At 35.7% G+C, this 18,835-nt stretch overlaps 1 protein-coding gene across 2 annotated transcripts in view; it reads left to right on the top strand.

Annotated features, from left to right (window-relative positions):
• The window catches only part of HS2ST1 (heparan sulfate 2-O-sulfotransferase 1), a 185,859-nt gene that overhangs the window by 133,008 nt on the left and 34,016 nt on the right, over positions 1–18,835 (top strand). For both annotated transcript variants that reach the window (XM_036828177.1, XM_036828184.1), the window contains exon 2: positions 13,536–13,774. In XM_036828177.1, the coding sequence (XP_036684072.1) occupies positions 13,536–13,774 (239 nt within the window). The remainder of the gene's footprint in view (positions 1–13,535; positions 13,775–18,835) is intronic.

Consider the following 18,835-nt stretch of genomic DNA (forward strand, 5'->3'; position numbering starts at 1 on the left):
AACTTACTATGTCCAAAAACTGATATTCCAAGTTTCCCTCACAACAAACCTGTGGATGTATATGGAATCAGAGTTACATTATAACCTGTTTTTCACTTGGTCTTGATCCCATATGTTCGCCCAGTACCTCATTCTCCATTAATGCCATTCTGATATTTGTATCATTGTATCATTATATACTTTACCACCTTGCACTCACAGGTACCAAAAAGCAAAAGAAAACAAAAACACTATTTTCATATGAGAATGTCCTTTATAAAGCAGGTAAATCAATTAGCTTTATTAAATCTTGACTATTTAGTGATGTCTTTTTAATATTCTGTGAAAAAATGGGAAGTACATCAAGTGCTTCTGCAAACCTAAGTACAACGGTTGTTTTGAGGAAGAGCACTTGTGTTGTTTGAGTTGCAAGCCCAACAAGCCACTTTTCCACATAGGACACTGTTTTAACTTGAAAGAATGGCTAACAGATAAACTGTTCCATTTATTCAGTCTTGGGTAGTTTGCAGACATTTTCTCAGAAATAAACAAAGTGAATATGTCACATAGAGGAAAACAACTGATAATATGTGTTGCCAATTAGAGAATCTGAGAAAACTTGTATTTGTTACCAATACTGAAAAGACTATTTTGATGAGATTGGTGATGATATAATGAATGTGATTTTTTTTTGGAATTGTATAATTAAACATGTTAACATTTGGAGGATCTGCTAAACTCCATAAACTAGTATTTTTCAAATGACGGTACAAGGTAGATCAATATAACAATGTATAAAAAGTTTACTAATATCGTTTTATATTATATATCATATTACAACTAGCCTTTAAGAAATAACACTTGTTGAGTTTTAGTGTAGTGTCAAAAATTTATCTGAAAAGATTATTAAAATATTCCTTTTTCCAACTGTGCATCTGTATAAAATCTGTGTAAGTCTGATTTCTTCATAGACTCCAACCCAAATAATATATGGTAACATTTTGAATGGAAAAGCAGTTGTTATGAGAATCCAGTTATCTTCCATTAAGCCAGACATTTAGAAATATATGCAAAAATGTTAAAAAGTCATTCCTTTTACTAAATTTTCTTTGCGAAAATAGTATTTTCACAAAACTGTCATTTATGCTAAAATGTTATATTATTATTTTTGAATCAATTAAATATTTTTTAAGTGTTACAGTTTTCATTTCTAATATGACATTGGTAGATATAACCCACATGAATGAAAACTCTTTGGAGTCCCTAATTTTTAAGTGTATAAAGAGAGAGGTTCTGAGACTAATAAGTTTGAGAGCTGCTGACTTACAAGATACAGTTCATATCCCAGTATGATGATTAAGATGCTGTGTCTCGGCCTCTACCCACTTGTCTGCCTCATGTTTTACTTTGCCTTTACCCATTCTCTCGTATTCTGAGCTTATCAAGAACCACTTTTAGGGTCTAAATGCACCATGCAAGCACAGGCAGATCAGCTCGGTGCTTTGTGACCACCTAGAGGGGTGGGATAGGGAGAGTGGGAGGGAGGGAGATGCAAGAAGGAAGAGATATGGAGATATATGTATATGTATAGCTGATTCACTTTGTTATAAAGCAGAAACTAACACATCATTGTAAAGCAATTATACTCCAATAAAGATGTTAAAAAATAATAAATAAATAAATAAATAAATAAATAAATAAATAAATAAATAAATAAATGCACCATACAGTATTATACTTCCAAGGGTTTTGCTCAAGCTTTCCCCTCTGCCTAGAATGACTTTCTTTTTCTACTCAGAAGATACTTTCTTTCTCAGATCTCCTCTGTGTGTCCTTTCCTAACTATCCCATTTATGGGACCTCCACTGCATCTTATAAAATTTTATTATAATGCCATGCCACCAAACTCTCCAAGATTAGGCTTATCTCCAGGACATGATGCAATAACTATAAATTAATAGATTCTCAGTAAGTGTTTATGGAATTAGTTAGTGAATCCAGTGTGAAGAACTTCATTATAAATTATCACAACGTTCTCATTACTTAAAGCTACATACTACAGTATGAATCTGCTCATTATTTGAATTTTTGCTGTAATCATAAGAGATATATTCTTTGTCTTTCTCAAGGTAAACAAGATATACCTGTGTGTCACTGAATAAGACAGGATTATGGGAAGAGTATGTAAGCATTCCACTCCCTGTTCTTGCTTAATTGTCACCGGCCTGCTTCTGTCTTTATTTCTGCTCATTCCTACATTGTTAGAGGCTAGGTGGAGAGAATCCTTCAAAACAATCTATACGCTAGCAGAGAAATTGATATCATAGCTTTACGGAATTTACCTAGTGGTACATGACCCAGCAGTCCTGTGGCTTCATCTCTCCTAAGTGCAGAATCCTTTCTACATCATCTTTTGGTGGGTCCTCATGCAGCTCTAGATGTAGTATCTCTAGAGACTGATAGCTTACCTCCCCCCTAAACTGCATATATCTTTTCTTCGCACTACTAATTATTTAAAAGCCCATTCTCTCTTGAGCCATAGTCTATCTTGTCTTCTGGAGTAATTCTATAGAAAGGGTGCCTCCTTTTCACAATAACTTTTCAAATATTTCAAGATAACTTTTAGTACTTTTATGGAATTTCTCCTCTAGCTAAGTGCACTGGGTTTTTTAAAGCAGTTCTTTGTGTGGCATGGTCCATCCAGCTCATTCCCATTCTGAATGTATTCTATTCAGTGTGTATGCCAGAAATGATACATAATATTCCCTGTGTGACAAATATAGATTTCCTAGGAACTGTGCCTTCCAGTGGTTTAAAACAGTAATTACTATGTTTTGGTTACGAATATACACTTTGGTATCAGATTGACGGTTTGGATTCTGACTTTGTTCCTAAAAACTCTGTAACTAATCTGAGTCTACATTTCCATATTATTGCCTTATAGGTAATAGGTATAGGGTTACTGTAGGAATTAAATGAAATAATATATGTTTAAACACACAACAGCATTGCTTCTGGCCCATAATAAAGGCTCAATAAGTGGAACAGTTATTACTATGATAATTATATGCTTATCAGTATAGCTACAATTGTCATAGATTTTTTTGGCTGTTTCACACTACTGTTGTTAAATAATTTTATAATCAAATTATACTAGTGTATTTGTTATTTATCAACTTAGTCACTCTGCAGACTCTCATGGCTTCCCCAATGACCCATCTCTATATTTTGAAACCCAGCCCCATCTTTTCAAGGCTCAGTTTATCCAGTGTATCTTTCTCCATAAGTTTTATACCCCAATTCTTGGTTTCAAAAGTGTTTTGTTCTCTGTTATGGCATTTATTACAATGGCATTTGTTTGATTTTGTATAAGATGGAAATTTAAAATATGAATAGATTACTTGAGAAGTATGTATTGATAAAAAAGGTGTGAGGGATGTTTTGAGATGTCTTATCTTGGTAAAGCCTGAGACAAGGGAAAAGTATATTGGTTGGAATCCCCATTTTCTATCAGAGTATTCATTTCAAGTGATTGAGATATGTAAAGAATGAAGTCTTAAAGTCAGCTCACCTATGATTTTTAACTATAATATTCTGTATTTTAAAAACAGGTACTTGCAAAAAAAAATGGTACTTCTATAATATCATCATGCCGTATTTAACTATGCAGCTCTACTCCTTCCTCATATAGAAGTGGACTAAATCTCAGATGACAAGTATAATGTGGAGCACAGGCTCTGGAGTCAGATTGACCTTGGACAGTATCCTGATGTTAGTATTCAGCTGGTGATCATTTAACTTCTTTGAGACTCAGTTTCCTCATTTAGATGAGAATAATAATAGTGCCTCTTAGGGTTGTTTTAAAAATCAAAACTTGAGATAATGCATATAAAACGCTGAACACAGAGCATGCATATAATAGATGATACATTTAAAATACACAGTGAGAACTCAGTGTTAGCTATTAGCAATATTATTATTTCATATAGGTGATGAATACATTTCTCAGATTGGTAATAAAGGAAGATTGTTATAAGAATTTCACGTTTTAAAATTTGTGTAATAATAGTACAAAACTGTAATCAAGTTTGAAAAGTATATTAAGTAAAATATAATGCATATTCCTTTAACTTAGTAACCTTAGCAATAAAAAGAAAAGAATTATATTGTTGGTTATTGGATCGATGGGCTATTTAACAGCTACTTTAGTATTCTTACCTAATAGATCCTCTTAAGAGCATTAACCAATATATTTTTAGTAATAATTCATTAGTAAGATGAAATTTGGAAAGAAAATTTTATTTCTATTTCATAATACATTTTCATTAATGTTAATAATTAGTGTATAATTAATGCCCAAACATAATGTATATGTAAAACATGTATCTACAAGGGTCTAGAAAAGTCCTTGCACATGGGGTCACAGGTCTTTTACCTCCTTATATAAAGTTATTCCTAAGTATTTTATTCTTTTCAATGTAATTGTAAGTGGGATTGTTTCTTTAAATTTTTCTTTCTGATAGTTCTTTGGTGTATAGAAATGCAACAGATTTTGTATATTAATTTTGTATTCTGCAACTTTACTGAATTCATTAATGAGCTCAAGTAGTTTTTGGTAGCATCTTTAGGATTTTCTACGTATAGTATCATGTCATCTGCAATCTGTGACAATTTTATATTTTCCTTTCCAATTTGGATTCATTTTATTTCTTTTTCTTGTCTGATTGCTGTGGCTAGGACTTCCAACACAATGTTGAATAAAAGTGCAGAGAGTGGACATCCTTGTCTTGTTCCTAATGTTAGAGGAAATGCTTTCAGCTTTTCACCGTTGTGTATGATGTTAGTTTTGGGCTTATCATATATGGCCTTTATTATGTTGAGGTATGTTCCCTCTATATCTACTTTCTGGAGAGTTTTTTAAATCATAAATGGATGTTGAATTTTGTCAAAAGCTTTTTCTGCATCTATTGTGATCATCAGATGGTTTTTGTTCTTCAATTTGTTAATGTTGTGTATCACATTAATTGATTTGTGGCTATTGAACCATCGTTGTGTCCCTGATATAAATTCCATTTGATCATAGTGTATGATCCTTTTAATGTATTTTTGTATTCAGCTTGCCAATATTTTGTTGAGGATTTTTGCATCTATGTTCATCAGTGATATTGGCCTATAATTTTCTTTTTTTGTGGTATATTTGTCTGATTTTGGTATCAGGGTGATGTTGGCCTCATAGAATGAGTTTGGAAGCATTCCTTCCTCTGCAGTTTCTTGGGATAGTTTAAGGATAAATGAGGCGGGTCCAGTGGCTAGAGCAGGCTCGCTGGTGGGTGGGGCTGAGTCTCAGGGGATTCTGGGGCTATTGTCTGCCTACTGGTGGGCAAAGCTGGGTTCCTGTGTCTCTGGCTGCAGGGCTCTGGGAGTTCTGGGTCTAGTGCCTGCACACTGGTGTGTGCAGCTGGGTCCTGGGCCCTCTGGTGGGTAGGGCCATGTCCAGGGGCTGCTGTGGGCTCAGGGGTGTTAAGGTACCCTGTCTGCTGGTGGGTGGGGCTGTGTCCCCACCTAGTTAGTTGCTTGGCCTGAGGAGTCCCAGTACTGGTGGGTGGGGGTGGGGGGAGCTGGGTCCTGACATTAATAAGCTAGAGGGAGGATTCCAGAATGGCTCTTGTTAACACCACTGTCCACATGGTAGAACAAGCTCCCAAAAATGGCTGCCACCAGTGTCTTTGCCCCAGGGTGATCTCCAGTTGCCTCCTGTCTCTCTGGGAGACTCTCCAAGATCAGCAGGTGGGTCTGACCCAGGTTCTTTTCAATTTACTGCTTCTGCCCTGGGTCCTGGAGCAGGTGAGATTTTGTATGTGTCCTTTCAGAGTGGAGTCTCTATTTCCCACAGTCCGCTGGGTCTCCGGAAAGTAAGCACCACTGGTCTTAAAAACCAGATGCTCTGGGGGCTCATCTTCTTGGTACAGGACCCCTGGGCTGCAAAGCCCATTGTGGGGCTCAGACCCCTCATTCCTTGGGGATAATCTCTGCAGTTGTAATAATTCTTCCATTTGTGGGTCACCCAACCCAAGGGTATGGGCCTTGACTATACCATGACTCCACCTCTCCTGTCCATCTCATTTTGGTTCCTTCTTTATACCTTTAGTTGTAGAAGATCTTTTCTGGTAGGTTCCGGTCTTTTTCATCAATAGTTGTTCTGTAAATAGTTGTAATTTTGATGTGCTCATGAGGGGAGGTAAGCTCAGGGTCTTTGTACTCTGCCATCTTGGGAATTCCTCTTGCTTTATTTTCATTTTCATTCACTTCAATGTATTTTTTTATTTCCTTTGATACTTCTTTTGTTTTTTGTTTTCTGTTTTTCTCTTTTCTTTTTTCTGCATTCCTGTGAATTACTTTTATATTTATTAAAAATTACCTTTTGATTTATCCATAGTGTTTTTGAGTTTAATGTCTTTGTATAGCTTTTTTCATGGTTGCTTTATGTATTACATCATATAAATATCACTTGTCACAGTTTACTGGTGTCATCAGTTTACCAATTCACGTGAAGTACAGAAACTTTACTTTCATTTACATCCCTTTACTATCTGCCACTTACAGTATAATTGTATTAAATATTTACTCTGCATACATTTAAAATCACATCACATCATGTTACAATTTTTGCTTTGTCTCTCAAACATATTTTGGAAAACTTGAGGAGAAGGAAAGTTTATTGTATTTACCCATGTGTTTATTCTTTCCTTTTTTTTTTTTTGGTGTTTTAAGATTTCTTCTTTTGTCTTTTTTTTTTTTTTTTTTCTGTCTAGAGAACTTCCTTTAATCAATCTTAGGGTAGATCTAGTGGCAGTAAATTACTGTAGCTTTATTTTGTATAAGAATATCTTATTTTCCCCTTCATTCTTGAAGGTGATTTTCTTTGGGTATAGGATTCTTTTATTTCACCACTTGAAAAACGTTGTGCCACTTCGTTCTGGCTCCATGACTTCTGATGAGAAATCTGCTGTTATTCCAGTTTTTTCTATAGTAAGGCTTCATTTTCTCTGGCTGATTTCAAGATTTTTTCTTTATTTTTAGTTTTCAGAAGCTTAATTATGATGTATCTTGCCATGGATGTCTTTGGTTTATCTCATTTGGAGTTTGTTCAGCATCTTGAATCTTTATGTCTCTTGTCAAATGTCAAGTTTTCAGCCATGATTTCTTTGAGAACTCTTTCAGCCCTGCTTTCTTTCCCCTTTCCTTCCAAGACTCTGTGACACCAATGTTAGATCGTTTGTTATATCCCACAGTTCCCCAAGGCTCTGTTGCTTTTTTCCCTCCCAGTATATTCTCTCATTGTTATTCTGATTGGGTAATTTCTTTTATTCCATGTTCCAGTTCACTAAATTTCTCTCCTTCCTTTCCATTCTGCTATTGATCCTATTCACTGAGCTTTTCATCTTGATTATTTTGTTTTTGAGTTCTAAAATTTCTATTTAGTTCTTCTTTATGTATTCTATTTCATTAATGAGCTTATTTGCTGAGGCTTTCTATTTTTTCATTTGGTTCAAGCTTATTTGTAATTGTTCATGAAAGCATTTTTATCATGACTGCTTTAAAGCTTTGATAATTCTAACATCTCTGTACCCTTGATATTGTCGTTTCTTGATTATCTCTATTCATTGAGCTTGAGATCCTCTTGGTTCTTGATATGTTGAGTACAGTTTGATTGAAACCTGGATGTTTTTATATTATGTTGTGAGACTCTGGATCTTTTTTTTTCTTTTAAATTGAATGAAAGATTCTTTAAATTCTGTAGTGCTTTATGGTTTTCAAAAGTTTCACACGCATGATTTCATATAATCCCATAAGAACCCTTTTTTACCCCTTACCCCTATATTGCCTCTCCCCCTTTCCCTCTCTCCACTGGTAACCACTAGTTTGTTCTCTGTATCTGTGGAGACTCTGAATTTTATTTAAACCTTCTGTTTTAGTTGACTTTTTCCAGTACTGCTCTGGCAAGGGAAGGGGTGCTGCTTTGTTACTGCCAAGTGGTGATAGAAGTCCAGGTTCCCTTGTTGGCCTCCATCAACACCTGATGAGCTCATTGTTACCACTGGGCAGGCATGGGAGTGGCCTCCTTATGCTGGGGGATGGTGAAAGTCCTGATTCTCCACTAGGTCTCCTCTGACACCACCAAGTGGGGAGGGACGGGAGCCTCTCATCACTGCCATGTGGAGGGAGGCTTTCTGATTCCTTGCTTGGTCTTCCCTGACACTGCAGACGTGCCTTGTTAACCACTGCCTGGGATGAAAATCCCGGCTCCCTACTTGGTCTTCCCTGGCACCACTCCATCAAGGATATTGGGCATCTGATCACACCCTTGTGAGGGTGGAAGTCTAGGCTACCCACTGGGCCTGTGAGAATGGAAGTGGGACCACAGTCTTTTTCTGTGGAGTTTGGCTAAAGTAGAGTGATTATTATCTAAAGTTTTCTGTCTTACTATGCTGTCGCTTGGTGCTTTGGCAAGAGAGAGCAGGTTTTTGTTGGGTTTCTCTTTGTGTATGCCTGCTCCTCGGTTGCTCACTTCTACTGCTCCAAGTCTGGGATATATGAGGCTGAAGAAAACTTAGGGAACTCACCACTGTGTCGTTCCTTGGGTCCCAAGGGCCCTAAGTAGTCTGTTTTCTTCTCACCAGCTTTTAAGTCTTATGTTTGTCTTATATATAATGTCCAGGGTTTTTAGTTGTACTTCATGGGGGGAATAGCAAAACATAGGTTTACACTATCTTCCTTGAAGTGGAAGGTGCTCTCAACTCCTTTTTATAGGATAATCCACTTAAACATGCTTATAAGTTTTAATGATAACACAGGCACCCTTGCTGACTGCCTGGAAACCACACAAGAAAACATTTGCCAGTGTTGGGAGTCCAGCCTTTAGTCATCCATATAGAAATTTATTTTGTCATTCCCCATGGTGATTGACTTCAAGGAGACTGACTCAGGCTAAAAATATTCATAAGAAAGTGATGTATATAATCAGACAGCCAACTTATTTAATTCATAATGATTACGAAGTGCTACTTCCATGAGGATCAGATAGTGTCTGGCTAGACAGTACATTCACAGTTAAGTGGTACTGCAAAAGGAATCAGTTAACCTTATGATAGCTTTCTTTTGGTGCAACTTTGTTGCTTCCTACTTCTCATTATAAACACAGTTTATGGGGAATAAATTATACTTCAGAACAATATTTGAGGATTTACACAACTCAGGATTTATCCCGAGAAAGTGCTAAGGATCCACTTTAATTCAGATATTTGATGGCTCCAAGCTCTTAGAGCCCAAATTATCTAGCTCTGCAATAGGCACACTTGCCAGGGAGTCCTATCAGGTCAAGTTTTATGCCAAGGCACCCTCCCCATAGACATTTTTTCAGTAGACGCTGCCAATTTCCTCTGTGATTTCTCTTTGCCTGCAATTCTTACTTGTGAGTAACCTCTTTTCTCAATATACATACTAATGCCTCAAGGCAGTTTACTATCAGGCCTTACTGTCCAAGAGCCATTTTTTTTTTAGAAGTAATTAAACTGGGGTCATGGAGCCCCCTGCCGATATTTGGTGTCTAAGAGGAAGCCCTGAAGTGCACAAGTCACCCGTACTGGAGACAGGGTCCATAGTTTTCATAATATTCTCAAAGGGGTCTGTGACCCAAAAAATCATTATGAGCCACTAATGCATATTTTTGCTCTGTTCTATTATGTGTATGTAGTTTAAATCTGTTACAAACCACCTTTATTATCTACTGAAATCTTAATATTGTTATTGTCAACTTCTATGTTTTCTTTCTAGAATTATAGATAATAAAAATTTGGTCTTTTTTTTCTTAATGTTCTTTGCCTTTTATTTATTATTTATTTACCTATTATCTAACTATATATTTTTTACTTTAACATGCAGAAGTTTCAGTATTTGAAAGCAAGGCAATTTACTGGTCTTTCCGTTTGCGGTTTTTTTTTTTTTTTAATCCCTATAATCCTAAAGTGTTACCCACTATACAGATATACTACACAATTAGAACATTTGTAAAATGTTTATTTTCTGCTGAGACCATTGCACAATTGAGCTTTGGTGGGGGCAGAAGATTATATTCATGGGTCCTTTAATTTGTACAGAATACAAAACATTTCTCTAAATTATTTAATACATTGAACATTTATTTAAATGTTCGAAGAGAAAAGGTGTTTCCCCAAATAATGACCTTAATGTTAAAAAAAAACTAGTCAAAGAATATGTTGCAATTTTTAAACAAATCTTTTCAGTTACTTTTCTTTTTTCTGTAGTCTAATATATACATCTTTGTGACTTTAATCCTTTGTAAGATTTAGGTTGGTGTATTTAATGCAGTGTTTTATACTTAGCTTGATCATTATGTTCTTTCAATAAATAAGCCTTTAATGCCCTGTCAATGCAGAAATAGGTAATTATTACTATTATGAATGGCCTTTTAAAAGACTTGTGTTTGTTGGTAATCTGCCATGTGGAAAGGTCACTGAACTGAGATGTATGCCACCTTCAATAGGAGCCCAGAAGAACTAGAATTGCCATGAAGTTCAGCATCCATCTTCAGTGTTTGAAATATTAGTGCCAGTTGTGCTTGGCCTGCCTGTAATATCATGACTCAGATTGCACTCCATGTTATTTGTAGGCTGTACATTTTGTGGTAGTTCTGAAATAACTTGCATAGCAGATTCTCTATAATTCATTACTCAAACATGAAAAAAGCATTACTTCAAAATGCATCTGTAGTATTTTAAATATGCTGCCTATGCCTACATTCTCTAAGTGTACTCCACATGTGCTGTAACTAATAAAGCTTCCCCACTGATTTAAGAGAGTCTCAGAAGTTATACTAACGAGGTGCAGAGCTTCTTTGATTAAAAAAAAAAAAAAAAGGAGCTATTGAGTACTTACTAAGTAAAGAAAATGGCCATATTGCAAACATCCTTACTGGTTTTAAGTATTGTCACAGGAGAAAAGAGATAGTAGTTCACCATCAGCAGTAGTTACTGTTATTTTTCAACTAAGTGAGATTTGATTTTATAGACTAATATTACTAGCAAAAATTATCTTAATATTCCACACTATTTTTATCTTTTTATGTAGTTTTAGGCATAACACTACATTAGTAATTATCTTGTTTGCTTAAGCAAAGTAAAAACATTTGAAAAATAGAAAATGCATATAAATGTATTATTTGAACGAGGAAAGTAGTTACCTGAATTTGCATCTTTTCATAATTTAAGAAATGTTTTTAAATTGTGTGAAATATACAGTTCATATGCTTTAATACACATAGTGAACCAAGAACAATGATTAATTTTAAAAACATGCTAGTTTCATGCTCCAGCTAGAGTTTTAGCACCTTAAAAAATAAAGAATCCTTAGACTAAATAATAACTTCTTTTAAAAAAATAACAAAATCTGTTTCTTTTCCAATGCTTGATTTCAGAAAAACTAAAAGTAAATTCAGCATTGTTGGTTGTTGGTGTAGCCATTAAAAGTAAAGGTAATTTCATGTATGTCTGGATTGCTGTAGGAAACCTCTCACACTTCTGTCAGCCCTTAAATGACAACAGTACTGTTTTATTTCCCTTAGTAGAAAAAGGAGGGTGTGTGGACATAACAATACCATAATAGTTTTGGATTGTGGTGACAGTTTGAGGTTGTTTGGAAGATAAAATTCTTTTAAAATTATTGAATATAATATGCTTAGGCTCTCCATAAATACATGTTGAATTTAATGAGACAGCTTCCATATCCTATGGAGATGCTTGAGCATCATACATTACCTTGATTATAGATTCATTTGGAAAGTACTGTCAATTTGAAAAATATTATGCTTTCTAAACGTGTGGTATATGCTTCTTAAAAGTCTGTCCAGATTTCTTTTTCTTTCTATTTCTTCTTAGTGTTTTTCTATGCATTGTCTTTTTTTCTTGGCCCTTAAATGTTGGTATTTCCTAAGATTCTGTTCTAAGATTACTGTCTCTTTCCATGCTATGTATTCTACATTATCTAGGTAGTTTCATCCATTCCTATGGTTTTCCCAGATGTCTTTCTTCTACATGAACCTATATTCTCAGCACTTGACCTATGTGCCCAATTATCTTTATCTCCTGTGTGTCCTGGACAATCCAACAGTATGTTCAACATTAAGCTCATCTCTTTTTCTCCACATTCCCAACCAACTCTCCCCCATGAAAATGGATACACTTGTATGCATATATGTGCTTCTCTTCCTGCTTTGGAAAGCACACTGCTAGTAAGCAGCAGGCCTGAAACTTTAATTCAAGTCTTCTGAATGTGAACCCTCAGCTCAGAGCATACTCTGTTAACATAGTGGCCATATCTTCTGAACCAAAATTTAAGATGCACAGTCAGACAATATTTGAAGCCTGAACTTGTTATTGTAATTATACCGCATTGCTTTTTCATGTCACTTTACTAAATTGTCGCCAGTATGGTAGGTAGATGCTAATACACATATAATGTAAAATTGCAATTATGTATGAGACATGCAGTGTGAGGTATATACACATACATTGTGTGTGTGTGTGTGTGTGTGTGTGTGTGTGTGTGTGATTTGACCTAGTTAGGGAGATTAGATGAGGCTTCCCTTGCAAGTGATGATTAAATTCAATGTGAAGTTTGAGGAGTTCACTAGGTAGGGTCGAGGTAGAGGGAGAATGGATGAGAGTTCAAGGCAGGTAAGATAGCTTGCACAGAGATCTGGTGGTAGGAGGGTGCATGCTGTGTGTGAACAGTTGTCTTTGTGCAAAGTAACTTGCAATCTTGTTATTTTTTTCCCCTCATTTCTTCCCCTTTTCTTTCTTTATTTGAAGCTGAAGTTTATATTAAATAGAGAGTAGTCGAAAGCAAAATGTTACTGCTTTTCGAACTGCTTGGTGGACACTGATTTGAATTAGAGGAACCATGGAATTTAAGGAATAAACATAACCAGGACTTATCTGTAATGCAACACCAAAAAGAAAAAGGTTTTATTATGGTGTCGTTTCTACTGTTGTTACCTGAAAATCACACCAGCATTTATAATCACTGCCCTGCTACATTTTGATAAAGCAGGTGATGACTACATCCTAAGTAATACATTTCAAAATCATTGCCTAAATTATAAGTAATTTATTTTCTAAGTGTATTTTTTACTGTGAAGTTTAGTATTCTATGCAGTCTGTCTTTATGTGTTTGAAAATTAATTCAGGCTGTAGAAATTCTATTGGAATGAAAAGTGTCTTTTGAAAGACACTGAAGAACTCTCTGGTCTGTGGAGTTCTAAACTTGATGACTGTTTATTCTTTCATTCTTCATATGCATGTGTATTATCCTTCAGGGGTAATTCTGAAGTTTTGGCCCTCAAAACATTTTTTCAGCTGCTCTTAACCCAGTTCTTGAGTAGGAAAACTGTGTTCCAGGAATAGGAAATTATTTTCAGTGTTTACAACTTCCTTATAGTGTCTTTTAAAACTAAGTTCATAATCTGTTTTACTTTGCAGAAAGGGCTATTGCAAGACATGAAGTTCGAGAGATTGAGCAGCGACATACGATGGATGGCCCTCGGCAAGATGCAGCTTTAGATGAGGAAGAAGACATAGTGATCATTTACAACAGAGTCCCCAAAACTGCAAGCACCTCTTTTACCAATATTGCCTATGACCTATGTGCAAAGAATAAATACCATGTTCTTCACATCAACACTACCAAAAATAATCCAGTAATGTCACTGCAAGATCAGGTAAATACCACTTAGGGGATGCATAATGTTTTCTGACACTTCCTAACTCAAATTTTGTATCTCAAGGAGATAAAGCATTTTAAGGGATATATATGCTGAGCCCAGTGGATTGTAAGTTTCTTGGGGGAAAGGACCAACCGAACTTACCTGTAATTTTACATTCTTCACATTCTTGAATTTTTGAAGAGACTATTGATGCTCTTCAGTATGGTATCCTTTTAAAAATGTGAAATATTTTTAGCAGATGCCCTGCAATAAAAATCATTATATTGTCTCCACTTATGATTGAGAAATCTTTACCTGACGAATACCTATATTCTATATGGTTCAGTTTTGTGACTAGACTCCTGAATTTCATCTTATCTTTACTATAATTTATGTAAGTATTAGCTATAAACTCCTGACAAACAGGGACTGTGGCTTATATTTTTAACACAATCTTGCCTTTCAAGTTGTTAAGAATCTTTAGATAAACAGGTAGATAGATAATTGTATGAAATGGTTTTAAGAAAAGTGGAGCAAGTTATCATGAAATGAAATTGACTCCCCTCTTTAGCAATAGTTTCAGATATTTTCTTCACACCTGGAGTTCTGACTATAATCATAAAGTTCTCTCTACAGATATTGAAGGGAATGGGAATTGGGCCCCATGAGATGAAAAGATAATATTTGAAAATACTATGTAGGATCAAATACCATTTTAAGGTAACTTATTAGAAAGGTATTTGTGATAGTCATATAGTTAGAATGTATTTATCTGTTTGATTGAAAATAGCTGAACTTGTTTTATTGTCACAGAATTGATTGTTATCCCACTACTTAGCATACCTATAATCCTCACACTGAAGCAAGAGAATAACATTGATACACAAGGTTAGGATCACTTTCTTGCTAGAGAGCTATTTGTAAAGGCTAATTGTATATGGCATATCATCTGCCCATGTAATTCTTGGCTCTCTGAATTATCCCTAATTACTCTTTTTTATAAAACCAAAAATCTACATTCATCAGCCAAATCAAATAACTCTTCTGTAAATGAGAAGAAACATGAGCTTATTTAGCTAAGTGGGTCATAAAAACTATTCATTATGTAATATTGTATATCTCAAGGGCAAGTATCTTAAATCATCAGGTTTTATACAGTGCGTAGTAGATTTTAAGTGTATTTGCATGATTGCTTTTCAGAATATATCTTGGTTTAAAAGGAACATTTCTTAGCACTCGCATAATAATTTTAGATTTCTTCAGTAGTATTGTTTAGAAAAATAAAGTCAGCTTGTTTGTTCAGATTTTTAGAATTTGTGTCCAAATTTTGTGTCCAGCATTACAAAGTTGTCTGGCAGCTATGAGATTTCTGAAAATGACATCGACCTTTTTTTTTTTTTCCTCATGAAATATAAATCTACAGAAGCTCACCACATAAGACATTTATAGGCATCAGGTAGTGGTACATTTCCCCGGTTGCATTTGGATGAGATAAAACTTCTGTTTTTCTTTCAATAGCTTGTCGTGTGTGTGTGTGTGTGTGTGTGTGTGTGTAAATATGTGCAGCAAAAGAGAAGCGTAAACACTATCTTAAAGGCAACTAGATTACATAATGAACAGCACTTAAAACATGTTTGGGCAGAGTAGAAGAATAGTCTTAATCACTAGTTGACATACTTCAAAATGTCAGCTGGTAGTTCAACACCTGGTCTTAATTAGGAATAGCTTATATACCAAATGTTCTCTAATATACCATATCTAAATTATTTACTAGTCTCTTGTTCTGTGTAGAAGCAGTTCTTCAAACAAGTCATAAGTACCGCTTCCCTTCCCTTTGCATGACATATTAGATAGTGTTTTAATTTCACTTTCAATCTAGTAAGCTTCATTTAGATGTGCAGTTTTGAATTACTAGATGCCTTGAAAATAATTTTAAAAATATCCCCTGGACCCCATCTTGTACAACACACTTGATTTTAATGCCATATTTTTATTGTTCTTGTGAACTGTTCTCAACTGCCCTATTATTTATATAGGAATTAATAAATGACCTATTTTGCTCTTCTTTCTTCTCTCTGAGAAATAGTTTCTAATCAGTATCTAACTCAAGTGAAACTTAAAAGATGAGATTTTTATTAAATCTGCTGTTGTCCCAATCTTCCATTCAAAGCCCAGTTTGCTCATAAAAATATTTTGGGATGTAATAGGTGATTACACCCTTAATTCCCTCACCTTCCAACCTCAGCAGTCCAGTCTGCTTAATATCTATCTGCCTTTAGCCCCAGCTCTTTCCTAGATGTATTTTGTACTGGGGATGGTGCTAAACTGTTTACATGCTTAATTATTTTTCACAAAAATTTTAGAGGCAAAGCCCAAATGTTTCTAGTCTGGTATAAAAGTATTCAATGTGTTAACAGTTATGGGTATTCTTAGAAACAGTTCTCAACTCTGCTTGCAAGTTTTCATTTACTTATTGCGTATATAATGTATACAGAGATTATGCTACATTCTTTGAGGAATTACCAAAGAAATAAAAAGCAAGGCTATGTCTTTCAAGGAGCTTATTTATAATTTACTAGGGAATGTAACACATAATCGCAGGAACTATGAGGACTATTCAAAGAAAACATCAGTTTATGGTGTTCTCACCAAAATGTTTAACCTGGACCTCATCTTGAGCAAACAGGCAAATCCATATGGTAGAACATTCTCTAGAACAACTGTCCTGAACTCTTCTAAAGTGTCAATGTCATGACAACCAAAAAAAGGGGGGGGGGCGGGGAGATAGACTAGAGGAGACTAAAGAGACATGAAAACCAAATGTAGTTTGTGACCCATGATTGTATCCTTGATCAAAAATGTCTGCTACTTCGATTCAGAAACAAATAAGTGTGCGTGTGCATAGAGAAAAAGGGGGAAAGAAGGAGATAAACAGAAGTGACAAAACGTTAACAGTTACCCTTGGTGAAGAGTGTACAGATGTTGACTACTATTCTTTCAACTTTTCCGTAGTTTAGGAATTTTTCAAAATTAAGAAGTTTGGATGAAATAAGAGGAACAGTTAGAACAAGGAGATTAGAAGATAAACATTTGAGAATATAAGGCATGAGAAGACTAAGTGGTAAGAATGAGGTGGACTCAGTCACGAAAGTTATATTTTTGAGATATGGGCTTTACTCCGTTAATAGACAGGAATTGGCAGGAGACAGGTAATCGGCTCTTCTAGTTGGAAAATGAAGTTTATGCTGCTCTCACAAAATATCTCTGTATTACAGCACATCTTGTCTTTAAAGTAACTATGCCAAATAGGTGTAAGTGGCAGCATCTTTTATAATCTTTCTTAATTCTTTTCTGCTCTCACATATTTAGGTCTGATCATATTTAAGATCTTTCTAAGAAACTGGAAATATCCAGAATTTGCATTCTCTGTAGAACAGTGTAGTAATTTTTTTTTTCTTTTTAATTTACTGTTAAACCAACTTCTGGTCATTTGCAGTAGCACACATGGTTTGATATTAGTTGCAGATACTGATTTTTCAGAGCAGCACTTTAGATGAATGCGTCTCAACCTATAATGTGTATACAGAACACCAGTTAAAATACAGATGCCTATTCAGAAGGACTAAGATAAAGCCTGATATTCTGAATTTCTAAAAAGCTTCCTGTTAATGCCAAAACCGATGCTTCTGGTCCTTGAACCAAAGTTTGAGTAGCAAAGATCTAGAATAGGATTCTCAGTGCAGTGATGGGAAGATGCATATTACAATCTTCACAGGATGGTGAGTTACTTATCTTTAAATTCGTATTCCTACCTCCACAGGAAAATCCAAATTCCTTATCTAGGCCAACAGGTCCTTCTTAATCAAGCCCTTGTCCATTGTCCCTCGCTTCAACCTCTTATTTACTAGCCGCACTGGCCTTTTGGTTCTCTGAATGCACCAAGCCTTTCCCGCTTCAAGGCCGCTATACTTATTTCCTCTTAGAATGCACTTCTCCTGGCTTCTCACAATTGGCTTCGTGTTATCCATTTAAGGTTTCAGCTTAATGACCTCTTCATAGCAAAACCTTACTTGGCCATCCTATATATTAAATACCTCTTCCAAGTTACTGTGTACCATCATTCTTTCAGTATCTTTCCTATTACTTATTGATTTATTTGTTTACTGTCTTTTTCTCTATTATAATTTAAGCTCCTGAAGGGCAGGAACCTTGCCTTGTTCACCTTGTATCCCTGTGCTTAGAACCGTGCCTGAGACAGAGTAGATACATAAAATTTTGTTGAATGAATGAATGAGCAACTGAACCCATTTAGATTCTGAAGGCAGTTCTTAGCTGAGCATGAAGCCGTGATGATAATTGCTGGCAGAGGTAGCCCCTCTGATTGACAGCAGTATGAGCATGACCTCTCCTTACCTCAGGTGATATGGGACACATGCACCCCTCCCCCCCCCACACACACACAAAAAGTGATTGAACAACACAGTTCTGAATTTTAGTGAAGATAGTATATTATGTTCTATTGCTGCTGAACCTTTCTTATATTTTATCCAACCATTACTCAATTTTTCTCTTTGCATAGAAAACTTCCTCTCTAGTTTAGTCTCATAAAACTACCCACAGCTGTACAATGAATGTTTACTTTAAGTATATGCATGAGTAGGAGTTTGGTATGTATAATTACCCAAGTTAATAGTAGTGTTCACTCAATAGGTAGTAATTACAAAGTTGGAATTTGGCCAGGATGTTCGGGATGACATTCCTACTTTTAGATAGTGAAAACAAGTTCTTTTGTGATCACAGATAATCATAATGTTGAGATTAATCTCATTAAAAATATAAGTCTAGGGGCTTCCCTGGTGGCGCAGTGGTTGAGAATCTGCCTGCCAATGCAGGGGACACGGGTTCGAGCCCTGGTCTGGGAAGATCCCACATGCCGCGGAGCGACTGGGCCCGTGAGCCATAACTACTGAGCCTGCGCGTCTGGAGCCTGTGCTCCGCAACAAGAGAGGCCGCGACAGTGAGAGGCCCGCGCACCGCGATGAAGAGTGGCCCCCACTTGCCGCAACTAGAGAAAGC

Source organism: Balaenoptera musculus, chromosome 1, assembly GCF_009873245.2.
Source record: "Balaenoptera musculus isolate JJ_BM4_2016_0621 chromosome 1, mBalMus1.pri.v3, whole genome shotgun sequence".
NCBI lineage: Eukaryota > Metazoa > Chordata > Mammalia > Artiodactyla > Balaenopteridae > Balaenoptera > Balaenoptera musculus.